The sequence below is a fragment of the Anomaloglossus baeobatrachus genome, chromosome 4 (genome assembly GCF_048569485.1).
Source record: "Anomaloglossus baeobatrachus isolate aAnoBae1 chromosome 4, aAnoBae1.hap1, whole genome shotgun sequence".
In the NCBI taxonomy this organism is placed as follows: Eukaryota; Metazoa; Chordata; class Amphibia; order Anura; family Aromobatidae; genus Anomaloglossus; species Anomaloglossus baeobatrachus.
This window is the reverse complement of record NC_134356.1, coordinates 678,217,352-678,230,243: the sequence shown is the minus strand read 5'-3', so window position 1 is coordinate 678,230,243 and position 12,892 is coordinate 678,217,352. Positions and strand designations below refer to the sequence as shown.

Genomic DNA, 12,892 nt, shown 5'->3' with positions numbered 1-12,892 from the left:
AGCCGATCATTGTAAGAATTGCGGCAGATTGCAGCAGCGTGTGAACACCGCCTGAGCCAGCTCCCTGCGCTGTGATCGTTGCCCTGTGTGTGTGTGAGGCTGCGGAGTGTGTGACCTTTTTCTCCATGCCCCTATGACAACTCTTCCTGCCTCTCAGCCCTCACTGGTCAGCGTCTTCTTAGGGATCTGGATCCTCGGTGTTATCACGAGCAGATCGGCTGCACTCACTCTTTGTCCCTAAATATTGTGTATACAGGTCTTCTGAAAGATGTCCCCATGACAGTTCTGCTGGGCTGGTGGCTCGATAATACATGTGATGACTGCTTTCATGGCGTTACTTTGCACGCGTCCAGGATGGCTTTGGAGGTTTATGTTGGGGGACGCTTTACTTTACAGATGTGTGTGCCCCTAAGGGCCGCAAGACCCCATTTGTAATACAATTTTTGCCTCGTTTTTGTTAATGTTTTTTTTTTTTTTTTTTAGGAGAAACCAAATGATAGGATAATAGCAAAAAGTAACAGGATAGAGATGGGTAACATGGCCAGCTGTTTCATTTGTTTTTGTGGGGTTTTTTTTTTTGGGGGGGGGATGGTAAAAAAAAATGAGGTGGGGTCCCCCTGTTTTTTATATCCGGCATAGCAGCCTCAGCTGTCCGCTGTACCGTGGCTGGTTATGAAAAATCCAGGGGATCCCTCGCTTTTTTTTTTTAAATGGGGTCCCCTCCATTTGTCTAAGGCACAACAGACATTTAGGGTGTGAAGGGTCATGGTTATTTGGCCCTTTCCAGCCTAATTGCATCCCATAGCCCGCTCCAGATGTGGCACATTCATAAGATGAGCCAATTCTGGCGCTGGACCCGGCTCTTCCCGTAGCCCTGGTGCGGTGGCAATTGGGGTAATAAGGAGTTAATGGAAGCCCATAGCTGCCACTAAGTCCTAGATTAGTGATGGCAGTGAATCTGTAAGTGAAAATAAATAGACACCAACGCCCCAAAAATCCTTTATTTGAAATAAAATGCAAAAAGCCCCCTCTTTCACCACTTTATTAACCCCCAAACACCCCTCCAGGTCTGACGTAATCCAAACGAGGTCCACGGCAACTCGGCTCTGCTACGTATGTGTCACAGCGAGCAGCCATAGAGCATGACTGCCCGCTGTGAGCTGCACACAGCAAATGAAGTGATGATGTCACTCAGGCGACTTGTGGTCACAGCGGGAATCCATGTGTCCTGGAGTCCACAACTGAAGTGAGACGCAGGTGAAGCACTCACCTGAATGATGGCATCTCTGATGGAGTGGCTCACTTCAGTTGCTGCGTGGCACTCACAGCGGGCAGTCATGTTCTATGGAGCTCGCTGTGAGCATCAGATGTAGCAGAGCTGGAAGCGTCGTGGGACCTCGTGTGGATTAAATCGGACCTGGAGGATGTTATAGGGGTTAATAAATTGGTGAAAGAGGTGTTTTTTTTTTTTGTCTTTTATTTCAAATAAAGGATTTTTGGGGTGTTTATTTACTTTCACTTACAGATTAGTGATAGACTCCTCCCATCACTGATCTAGGACTTAGTGGCAGCTATGGGCTGCCATTAACTCCTTATTACCCATATTGCCACTGCACCAGGGCAACTAGAAGAGCCGGGGTAAAGTTCTGGGATCGTCACATCTAATGGATGTGGCAATTCTAGGCTGCAACCAATCACAGATGCCAGAGTGCGGGGAAAGCAGTGAATATGTATGAGCCTAATGAGCGGCCCTCAACGGTGATTGGTGAGTATGAGCTCGTGGGGAGAGAGAACGACTCTATCCTAGAAGAACAATGTGGGTGACCTGCGTGTTTGTCCCAAAACACATGCAAAATGCACAAATTTGGCAGCGTGGATTTTTCTTTGCGTTTTGTCGTTCCCTTCATTGAGTTCAATGGTTGACAAACGTGATAATAACACAAGAAAAATGAACACGCTGCGTCTTTTTTGTCAGATGGTTTTGACAAACTGCAAAAAAACCCTGCAACGTGCGTACGGCAAATCTGAATTCTCATACACTTTGCTGCGGGAATCAAAAGTAAGAACTTGCTGATAAAAAAAAAAACTGCAAAAAAAAATGCAGTGTGAGCATATAACATTAGTTTCCCTCTGCTCACTATGCAGACACATCTGCAGGTTTTTCCCTCCACTCTCTATACAGACACATCTGCAGGTGTTTCCCTCTGCTCTCTATACAGACACATCTGCAGGTGTTTCCCTCTGCTCTCTATACAGACACATCTGCAGGTGTTTCCCTCCACTCTCTATACAGACACATCTGCAGGTTTTTCCCTCCACTCTCTATACAGACACATCTGCAGGTTTTTCCCTCTGCTCTCTATACAGACACATCTGCAGGTTTTTCCCTCCGCTCTCTATACAGACACATCTGCAGGTGTTTCCCTCTGCTCTCTATACAGACACATCTGCAGGTTTTTCCCTCTGCTCTCTATACAGGCACATCTGCAGGTGTTTCCCTCTGCTCTCTATACAGGCACATCTGCAGGTGTTTCCCTCTGCTCTCTATACAGACACATCTGCAGGTTTTTCCCTCTGCTCTCTATACAGGCACATCTGCAGGTTTTTCCCTCTGCTCTCTATACAGACACATCTGCAGGTTTTTCCCTCTGCTCTCTATACAGGCACATCTGCAGGTTTTTCCCTCTGCTCTCTATACAGACACATCTGCAGGTTTTTCCCTCTGCTCTCTATACAGGCACATCTGCAGGTGTTTCCCTCTGCTCTCTATACAGACACATCTGCAGGTTTTTCCCTCTGCTCTCTATACAGGCACATCTGCAGGTTTTTCCCTCTGCTTTCTATACAGGCACATCTGCAGGTTTTTCCCTCTGCTCTCTATACAGGCACATCTGCAGGTTTTTCCCTCTGCTCTCTATACAGGCACATCTGCAGGTTTTTCCCTCTGCTCTCTATACAGGCACATCTGCAGGTTTTTCCCTCTGCTCTCTATACAGGCACATCTGCAGGTGTTTCCCTCTGCTCTCTATACAGGCACATCTGCAGGTGTTTCCCTCTGCTCTCTATACAGACACATCTGCAGGTGTTTCCCTCTGCTCTCTATACAGACACATCTGCAGGTGTTTCCCTCTGCTCTCTATACAGACACATCTGCAGGTTTTCCCTCTGCTCTCTATACAGACACATCTGCAGGTTTTCCCTCTGCTCTCTATACAGACACATCTGCAGGTTTTTTCCTTCTGCTCTCTATAGACACATCTTCAGGTTTTCCCTCTGCTCTCTATTAAGATACATCTGCAGGTTTTTCCTCTGCTCTCTATAAAGATACATCTGCAGGTTTTCCCTCTGCTCTCTATAAAGATACATCTGCAGGTTTTTCCTCTGCTCTCTATACAGACACATCTGCAGGTTTTCCCTCTGCTCTCTATAAAGATACATCTGCAGGTTTTCCCTCTGCTCTCTATACAGACACATCTGCAGGTGTTTCCCTCTGCTCTCTATACAGACACATCTGCAGGTGTTTCCCTCTGCTCTCTATACAGACACATCTGCAGGTGTTTCCCTCTGCTCTCTATACAGACACATCTGCAGGTGTTTCCCTCTGCTCTCTATAAAGATACATCTGCAGGTTTTCCCTCTGCTCTCTATAAAGATACATCTGCAGGTTTTTCCTCTGCTCTCTATACAGACACATCTGCAGGTTTTCCCTCTGCTCTCTATAAAGATACATCTGCAGGTTTTTCTCACTACCTGACATAAAATCAGAAGAGAGAGAGAGAGAGATTTTGGATCCTTCCAGAAGCTTCTCACAATTGTTGGTGGAATTTGGGCCGATTCCTCCTGACAGAACTTGTGTAGCTGAGCCATGTTTGTAAGTCGCTCCTCGCATCGTCCTTTTCCCATACATTTTCAATAGGATTGGGATCAGGGTTTTGTGATGGCCACTCCAAAACATTGTTATCCATAAGTAACGTTGTACCCAGTTTGGCAGTAGCTTCGGGTCATTGTCCATCTGGTAGACCCATTTCCTCCCAATCTTTAAGTTCCTGGCTGATGTCTTGAGATGTTCTTCAGTATGGCCACATGATCTTCTTTCCTCATGATGCCATCTATTTTGTGAAGTCACCAGTCCCTCCTGCAGCAAAACAACCCCACACCATGATGCTGCCGCCCCTGTGTTTCACAATTGGGATGATGATCTGAGGCTTCAGAGCTTCTTCCTTCTTTCTCCAAGCATAACAATGGTCATTATGGTCAAACGGATCAATTTTAGTTTTGTCAGACCACAGGACATGTCTCCAGAAATGAAGGTCTTTGTTCCTGTGGCATTTGCAAACATTATTCTGTCTTTTTTCTGTTTCTGTTGGAGTAATGGCTTCTTCCTGGCAGAGTGGTTTTTCAGCCCTTGCTGATACAGGACTCGTTTCACTGTGGATAATGGCACAATGTTACCAGCTTCCACCAGCATCTTCACAAGGTCTTTTGGTTTTGTTCTGGGGTTGATCTGCACATGACTGACCAAAGCACGTTCACACCCAATCTGTCTCCTTCCTGAGCGGTATGATGGCTGGTAATTCCCATTTTGTTTGTACTTGCGTATAATTGTTTGTACAGATGAATAAAGCCGTGTGTTTCAGGTTTGCATTAAAATACATCCACAGGTGTGTCTCTAACTCAGATGTTGCCAATAAACCTATCAGAAGCTTCCAAAGCCATGTCATCATCATATGGGCTGTGCCATATTGTTTAAAGGCACAGTACTCGGGAAACGTTTGACTTTGCAGAAAGTAATAAGAATGCCTTAACACTCTCATTTTCTCGGTTCCTAATTGCACCTAAAACAAAGGTTTATTTATAATCCTGTAATAACACAGTCCACTGGGAGTATAAAGAGGGTTTTCGGCCTCAAAAATAGCCCTTTTATTCCCTGTGTGTGCTGGTGACCGGGGGTCTGACTACTGAGAGATGCATCAATCCGAAAAATACAGTTTCAGAATGAAGGGGTGCGGGCTGGGCCTCTGCCCAAATTATTCCCATTGACAATGAATGCAATCTGTCTCCCCTCCCCCGCTTTACTCCAGACCGGGCTCAGAGTCCTTATTTCAGGATCAATGGGGGTGGAAGCACTTTTTATTCCCCCCCCCCCCAACTTATGGGGAATAACCCTTTAAATTCCAGTGATTTCCTCTACTCAGATCCTTCCTGTATCGTAAAACTGTCTGAATATGAAAATATCATAAATGTCTTACCTGGTGTAATCGCCTCTCTTCTCCTGAGTCCGGCGATGTTTTTCTTTCGTTCCTGCGCCCCTGCGTTGCTGAGATATGGCCTCCTGTGCTGTAGATATAAATCTAGTCTATTTAGTCAAGTGGGCAGGATCCTCAAGTCCACACCTACTTGGCTAAAAAAAATACCACACAATACACAGGAAAAAGTGGCCATATCTCAGGAACCGAGAGGCATAGAAACAAAATAAAAACATCGCCGGATTCGGGAGCTCAGCAGCATTTACACCAGGTAACAGAAATGTGTTTATTGCGCTGACTACTGGGGTAGGATGGTGGCTTGATCCGTCAGTGACTGGTGTGTCCTCTCCTTTTCCAGATCCTGAAGCCTGTGGTAGAAAAGCGCCGACGGGATCGGATAAACCAGAGTCTGGATGAAATTCGGGTCCTGCTTCTCAAACTCACTGGAAATGAGGTTGGCGTCAATAAAATTCCTTTATTCCGTAATCCTGCCAGATTAACAGAGCAATTTCCATCCAGTAATTCAGAAAATCTTCTAGTCTGGCATTTTGTGTCCACTGATCCGGCATATTTAATAATCCTGCTGCTCTTCAACCCCAACAGATCGACTTCTACCATAGCATAATGGAGGTTACATGTAGACAACACTGCCCCCCGGTGGCTGCATCACTTGTTTGCAGACCTTTTATTGCAGTTTTCAAAACCGTACACTTTACAATCCATTAATCCAGAACATTTGGTAATTTGGCAGATATAATACGGATTAAAGGAATTTTCATTTTTAGCGTGTTTATTTTTTTTTTTCTTCTAATTTTTTTTTTTTCCCGAGATTAATGTCAGGTTAACTGCACATTCTCACCCTTAGGCCTCGGTTCCACTTGCATTTTGCATGGGCGAGTGCAATCTGATAAAACATCAGATTGCTCTCGCTCTAGTGCAAAACTGTGGGGCAGTGATTGATTTCTCATGCCTTATCGGCATGCAGAATGAATCGCATCATGTTGCGTTTGGCAGCGAGTCTCGTTTCACACACCCCCTTACAAGTCTATGGGAGCATGTGAAACTTCACACTGCACTTGCATGTCATCCGATTGCAGTGCAATATATGCAAAGACAGACAGAAGAGAAGATGGGAGAAAGTGCTCCCTCCCTCTTCTCCGCAGCTGTGATCTGATCGCAAGACTCGCAACAGAGGGTCATTAGCATATCACTCTCAATGCTCTCATATCGAAAGCTATACGCTAGTGGAACCGTACCCTTACAAAGAAAAACTGGCGAACGCTTCATACATGAGAACTATTGGCTTTTTTAGTTCCTCCAACATATTACAGGACTTTTAGGTGTTTCCCCTTAAGAGCGTGACTGTTGTAGAGATGCCACGTCCACCGGATGCAGAGACTTATTGTTTCAGAATCCGACAAGCTACCAGACTGTACAAGGTTCTGTCCTGAGTAGAAATGGGCGAACTCGTGTGTGTATATATATATATATGTATGTATGTATGTATGTATGTATGTATGTATGTATGTATGTATATATATATATATATATATATATATATATGTATATATATATATATATATATATATATGTATATATATTAAAAACTGTATATATCTCTCTGTCTCTATCTCTTTGTCTGTCTGTCTCTTTCCCTATCTGTCTCTGACTGTCTCTGTCTCTTTCTCCGTCTGCCTGTCTGTCTCTTTCTCCGTCTGCCTGTCTGTCTCTTTCCCTGTCTGTCTCTTTCCCTGTCTGTCTCTTTCCCTGTCTGTCTCTTTCCCTGTCTGTCTCTTTCCCTGTCTGTCTCTTTCCCTGTCTGTCTCTTTCCCTGTCTGTCTCTTTCCCTGTCTGTCTCTTTCCCTGTCTGTCTCTTTCCCTGTTTGTCTCTTTCCCTGTCTGTCTCTTTCCCTGTCTGTCTCTTTCCCTGTCTGTCTCTTTCCCTGTCTGTCTCTTTCCCTGTCTGCATTGTGACACGCCAACATTCCATATAAGGGCGTGGCTGCGCACTTTTCTGAAGTTCTGGCTGCACTGTGGCTCCCAGCTCCATTCGCTTTAATGGAGGCAGGGTTTTTGGTGAATAACTGTAAAGCTCGGGGTTAAAATTTCCCCTCAAAACATAGCCTATGACGCTCTCGGGGTCCAGAAGTGTGAGTGTGCAAAATTTTGTGGCTGTAGCTGCGACGGTGCAGATGCCAATCCCGGACATATATACATACACACACACACACACACACACACACACACACACACACACACACACACACACACACACAGCTTTATATATTAGATATGGTGGCAAGCTGCTTCCAGGTCGCGCGTTCACTTCTGGAGCAGCTAATTAACTTTCATTGAATATGCACTGCTTCCCCCGCCCACCAGTGCCTGTGATTGGTTGCAGTCAGCTGCACCCCTGCACCCCCACACTTAAGTGGCACCTTCCATTCACAGGCGCTATGCATGTCTATCGCAGGCTGGGGCCACACGAGCGTATGGCATCGGATGCGATCTGCTAATGACTCTCGGCTCCCACTGTGCTGCGAGCGTGAGGTGAGTGTCATGTGACTGTGGTCCAATCCTGCAATCAGTGCAGTCCCGATGTCCCTTCCCCCCCCCACATCAGTTAAGGGCCGAGGAGTAACTTGCATATCTGAGCTGTACCATTGTCTTACAGGGGGGCCGAGTGCAATAATGTGAGATTTTCTCACTGCACTCGTGCAAGTCATAAGTCATTGTGACTCTACCCGTACAATAAAAATAAATTGGGGTAGTGCCCCCATATTATATCCATCACAGGTAAAGTATATGGCTGCAGCCTCCAGCCCTGCGCTTATGTTGTCTGTGAATCAAAAAAAGAGGAATCGCATGCTGCTTATTTAAATAATTAAACCAGTGTGTGTGGTCGCCCCCCCCCTCTTTAATTTTGAAACCTAGCCATGATGATGACACCTGAGGGCTGGAATTTTCAGACTGGGGAGGGCCATGGTTATTGGTTGCCCCCCCCCCCCCCCTTGCCCCCTTCCTTCCCAGCCTAAAAATAGCAACCTGCAGCAGCCCATGATTCTCATACATTAGATATGACAATCCCAGGACTTTACCCAGCTCTTCCCGATTACCCTGGTGCAGTGGCAATCTGGGTAATAAGGCGTTATATGCCCTAGATTAGTAATGGGGGGGGTGTCTTGGACCCCCCCATTACCATTCTGTAAATGAAAGTAAACACACACTGAAAAAATCCTTTATTTGGAATAAAATACAAAAAAGATCCCGCTTTCACCACTTTATTAACCCCTTAAACACCCCTGCAGGTCTGAGGTCATTCACATGAGGTTCCGTAGCGAATCAGCTCTGCTACTTCAGTCACAGCGAGTGGCCGTAGAGCATGACTGCCTGCTCTGAGTGCAGACAGACTGAGCTGCGATGAGCAATGACGCTGAAGGTTCCCACCTGTGACGTTATCATGGCTCAGTCTCTCTGCACTCACAGCTGGCAGTCGTGCTCTATGGCCACTCGCTGTGACTGATGTAGCAGAGCTGAATCCCTGTAGGACCTTCTGTGGATTACGTTAGACCTGCAGTGGCGTTTAGGGGGTTAATAAAGTGGTGAAAGAGTTTTTTTTTTTTTTTTCGTATCTTGCTCCAAATAAAGAATTTTTCTGTTGTATTTTTCTTTTTACTTTTAGAACTTTTAATTTTGGGCTTGACGACAGTTGTGCGCGGTTATTAACCCCTCCTCATTACCCTGATTGCCACCGCACCAGGACAATTGGGAAGAGCTGGGCGAAGCACTGAGCTTGTCACATCTAATCCAATCCCAGGTGGCTGCAGGTTGCTATCTTTAGGCTGGAGGGGTCCTAATAACCATAGGCTTCCCCAGTCTGAGAATACCAGCCCCCAGCTGTCAGGCTTTATCATGACTGGGTATCAAAATTGGACGGGGGGGGGGGTTTGGGTTAAACTGCGTTTTTTTTTTTTTTTGTTTTTGTTTTCATGCAGTTCCTGTTATCTTGAGATACAGCCAAGATAAGCACATGGCTGGGGTCTGCAGCCTGTAGCCATGGGCTCTATCTGTGCTGGGTATAATATGGGAGAACCCTACACCTATTGTTATATATATATATATATATATTATACCATGATACTGACCCGCAGACAGTGTCTGTGATTGGTTGCAGGCAGACGCTGTCACACAGGTTTGTGGTGCGTCTAAGTGCAACCAATCACAGATGCGAGGCCGGCCGGTGGGTGGGGAAAGCAGTGCATATGGATGAGCAATGATGAGCGGAGGCCGCAGGAGAAGTGTACAGCCACGACGGAGCCTTGGTAAGTATGAAGCGCTCAATTCATTGTTTTCAATATTTTTCCTTTAAAAAAAAAAAGGAAAGAGAAATAAATATATATATAATGTATATATTACACAGTACAGACCAAACGTTTGGACACACCTTCTCATGTAAAGAGTTTTCAGGACTCTGAAAATTGTAGATTCACATTGAAGGCATCAAAACTATGAATTACCACATGTGGAATGAAAAACTTAACAAAAAAGTGTGAAACAACTGAAAATATGTCTTATATTCTAGGTTCTTCACAGTAGCCACCTTTTGCTTTCATTACTACTTTGCACACTCTCGGCATTCTCTTGATGAGCTTCAAGAGGTAGTAATAATGATAATAAGTTTTATTTCTATAGCGCCAACATATTCCGCAACACTTTACAATTAAGTGGGGACATATACAGACAATATGGGACAATACAAAATAACAAAATTAAGATACCAGGAGGAGTGAGGGCCCTGCTCGTAAGCTACAGTCTATGAGGAAATAGGGGAGACACAAAAGGTGAATGGGGGGAGAAAAGCTTGTCATATATGGTCCAGCCATCGTCACTGGAAATGGTCTTCCAACAGTCTTGAAGAAGTTCCCAGAGATGCTTAGCACTTGTTGGCCCTTTTGCCTTCACTCTGCGGTCCAGCTCACCCCAAACCATCTCGATTGGGTTCAGGTCTGGTGACTTTAGAGGCCAGGTTATCTGGCGTAGCACCCCATCACTCTCCTTAGTCAAATAGCATGTCGCTGCATGATGCTGTGGTAGCCATGCTGGTTCAGTATGCCTTCAATTTTGAATAAATTCCCAACAGTGTCACCAGCAAAGCACCCCCACACCATCACACCTCCTCCTCCATGCTTCACTGTGGGAACCAGCCATGTAGAGTCCATCCGTTCACCTTTTCTACAAAGACACGGTGGTTGGATCCAAAGATCTCAAATTTGGACTCCTCAGACCAAAGCACAGATTTTCACTGGTCTAATGTCCATTCCTTGTGTTCTTTACCCAAACAAGTCTCTTCTGCTTCTTGCCTGTCCTTAGCAGTGGTTTCCTAGCAGCTATTTTACCATGAAGGCCTGCTGCACAAAGTCTCCTCTTAACAGTTGTTCTAGAGATGTGTCTGCTGCTAGAACTCTGTGACATTGACCTGGTCTCTAATCTGAGCTGCTGTTAACCTGCGATTTCTGATGCTGGTGACTTGGATACACTTATCCTCTGCAGCAGAGGTGACTCTTGGTCTTCCTTTCCTGGGGCGGTCCTCATGTGAGCCAGTTTCTTTGTAGTATTTGATGGTTTTTGCCACTGCACTTGGGAACACTTTCAAAGTTTTCCCAATTTTTCGGACTGACTGACCTTCATTTCTTAAAGTAATGATGGCCACTCGTTTTTCTTTACTTAGCTGCTTTTTTTTCTTGCCATAATACAAATTCTAACAGTCTATTCAGTAGGACTATTAGCTGTGTATCCACCAGACGTCTGCACAACACAACTGATGGTCCCAACCCGATTTATAAGGCAAGAAATCCCACTTATTAAACCTGACAGGGCACACCTGTGAAGTGAAAACCATTTCCGGTGACTATCTCTAGTCTAGAGGCTCATCAAGAGAATGCCAAGAGTGTGCAAAGCAGTAATCAAAGCAAAAGGTGGCTACTGTTAAGAACCTAGAATATATATATACAGTTAGGTCCAGAAATATTTGGACAGTGACACAATTTTGGCGAGTTGGGCTCTGCATGCCACCACATTGGATTTGAAATGAAACCTCTACAACAGAATTCAAGTGCAGATTGTAACGGTTAATTTGAAGTTTTGAACAAAAATATCTGATAGAAATTGTAGGAATTGTCACATTTCTTTACAAACACTCCACATTTTAGGAGGTCAAAAGTAATTGGACAAATAAACCAAACCCAAACAAAATATTTTTATTTTCAATATTTTGTTGCGAATCCTTTGGAGGCAATCACTGCCTTAAGTCTGGAACCCATGGACATCACCAAACGCTGGGTTTCCTCCTTCTTAATGCTTTGCCAGGCCTTTACAGCCGCAGCCTTCAGGTCTTGCTTGTTTGTGGGTCTTTCCGTCTTAAGTCTGGATTTGAGCAAGTGAAATGCATGCTCAATTGGGTTAAGATCTGGTGATTGACTTGGCCATTGCAGAATGTTCCACTTTTTTGCACTCATGAACTCCTGGGTAGCTTTGGCTGTATGCTTGGGGTTATTGTCCATCTGTACTATGAAGCGCCGTTCGATCAACTTTGCGACATTTGGCTGAATCTGGGCTGAAAGTATATCCCGGTACACTTCAGAATTCATCCGGCTACTCTTGTCTGCTGTTATGTCATCAATAAACACAAGTGACCCAGTGCCATTGAAAGCCATGCATGCCCATGCCATCACATTGCCATCACGTTGCCTCCACCATGTTTTACAGAGGATGTGGTGTGCCTTGGATCATGTGCCGTTCCCTTTCTTCTCCACACTTTTTTCTTCCCATCATTCTGGTACAGGTTGATCTTTGTCTCATCTGTCCATGGAATACTTTTCCAGAACTGAGCTGGCTTCATGAGGTGTTTTTCAGCAAATGTAACTCTGGCCTGTCTATTTTTGGAATTGATGAATGGTTTGCATCTAGATGTGAACCCTTTGTATTTACTTTCATTGAGTCTTCTCTTTACTGTTGACTTAGAGACAGATACACCTACTTCACTGAGCGTGTTCTGGACTTCAGTTGATGTTGTGAACGGGTTCTTCTTCACCAAAGAAAGTATGCGGCGATCATCCACCACTGTTGTCATCCGTGGACGCCCAGGCTTTTTTGAGTTCCCAAGCTCACCAGTCAATTTCTTTTTTCTCAGAATGTACCCGACTGTTGATTTTGCTACTCCAAGCATGTCTGCTATCTCTCTGATGGATTTTTTCTTTTTTTCAGCCTCAGGATGTTCTGCTTCACCTCGATTGAGAGTTCCTTAGACCGCATGTTGTCTGGTCACAGCAACAGCTGCCAAATGCAAAACCACACACCTGTAATCAACCCCAGACCTTTTAACTACTTCATTGATTACAGGTTAACGAGGGAGACACCTTCAGAGTTAATTGCAGCCCTTAGAGTCCCTTGTCCAATTACTTTTGGTCCCTTGAAAAAGAGGAGGCTATGCATTACAGAGCTATGATTCCTAAACCCTTTCTGCGATTTGGATGTGAAAACTCTCATATTGCAGCTGGGAGTGTGCACTTTCAGCCCATATTATATATATATAATTGTATTTCTGAACATGTTTTTGTAAACAGCTAAAATAACAAAACTTGTGTCAC

At 44.8% G+C, this 12,892-nt stretch overlaps 1 protein-coding gene across 1 annotated transcript in view; it reads left to right on the top strand.

The window, feature by feature from the left end:
* The window catches only part of LOC142302116 (transcription factor HES-7-like), an 89,773-nt gene that overhangs the window by 264 nt on the left and 76,617 nt on the right, over nucleotides 1-12,892 (top strand). Inside the window, exon 2 of the mRNA XM_075343204.1 lies at nucleotides 5,605-5,700. Within this exon, the coding sequence (XP_075199319.1) occupies nucleotides 5,605-5,700 (96 nt within the window). The remainder of the gene's footprint in view (nucleotides 1-5,604; nucleotides 5,701-12,892) is intronic.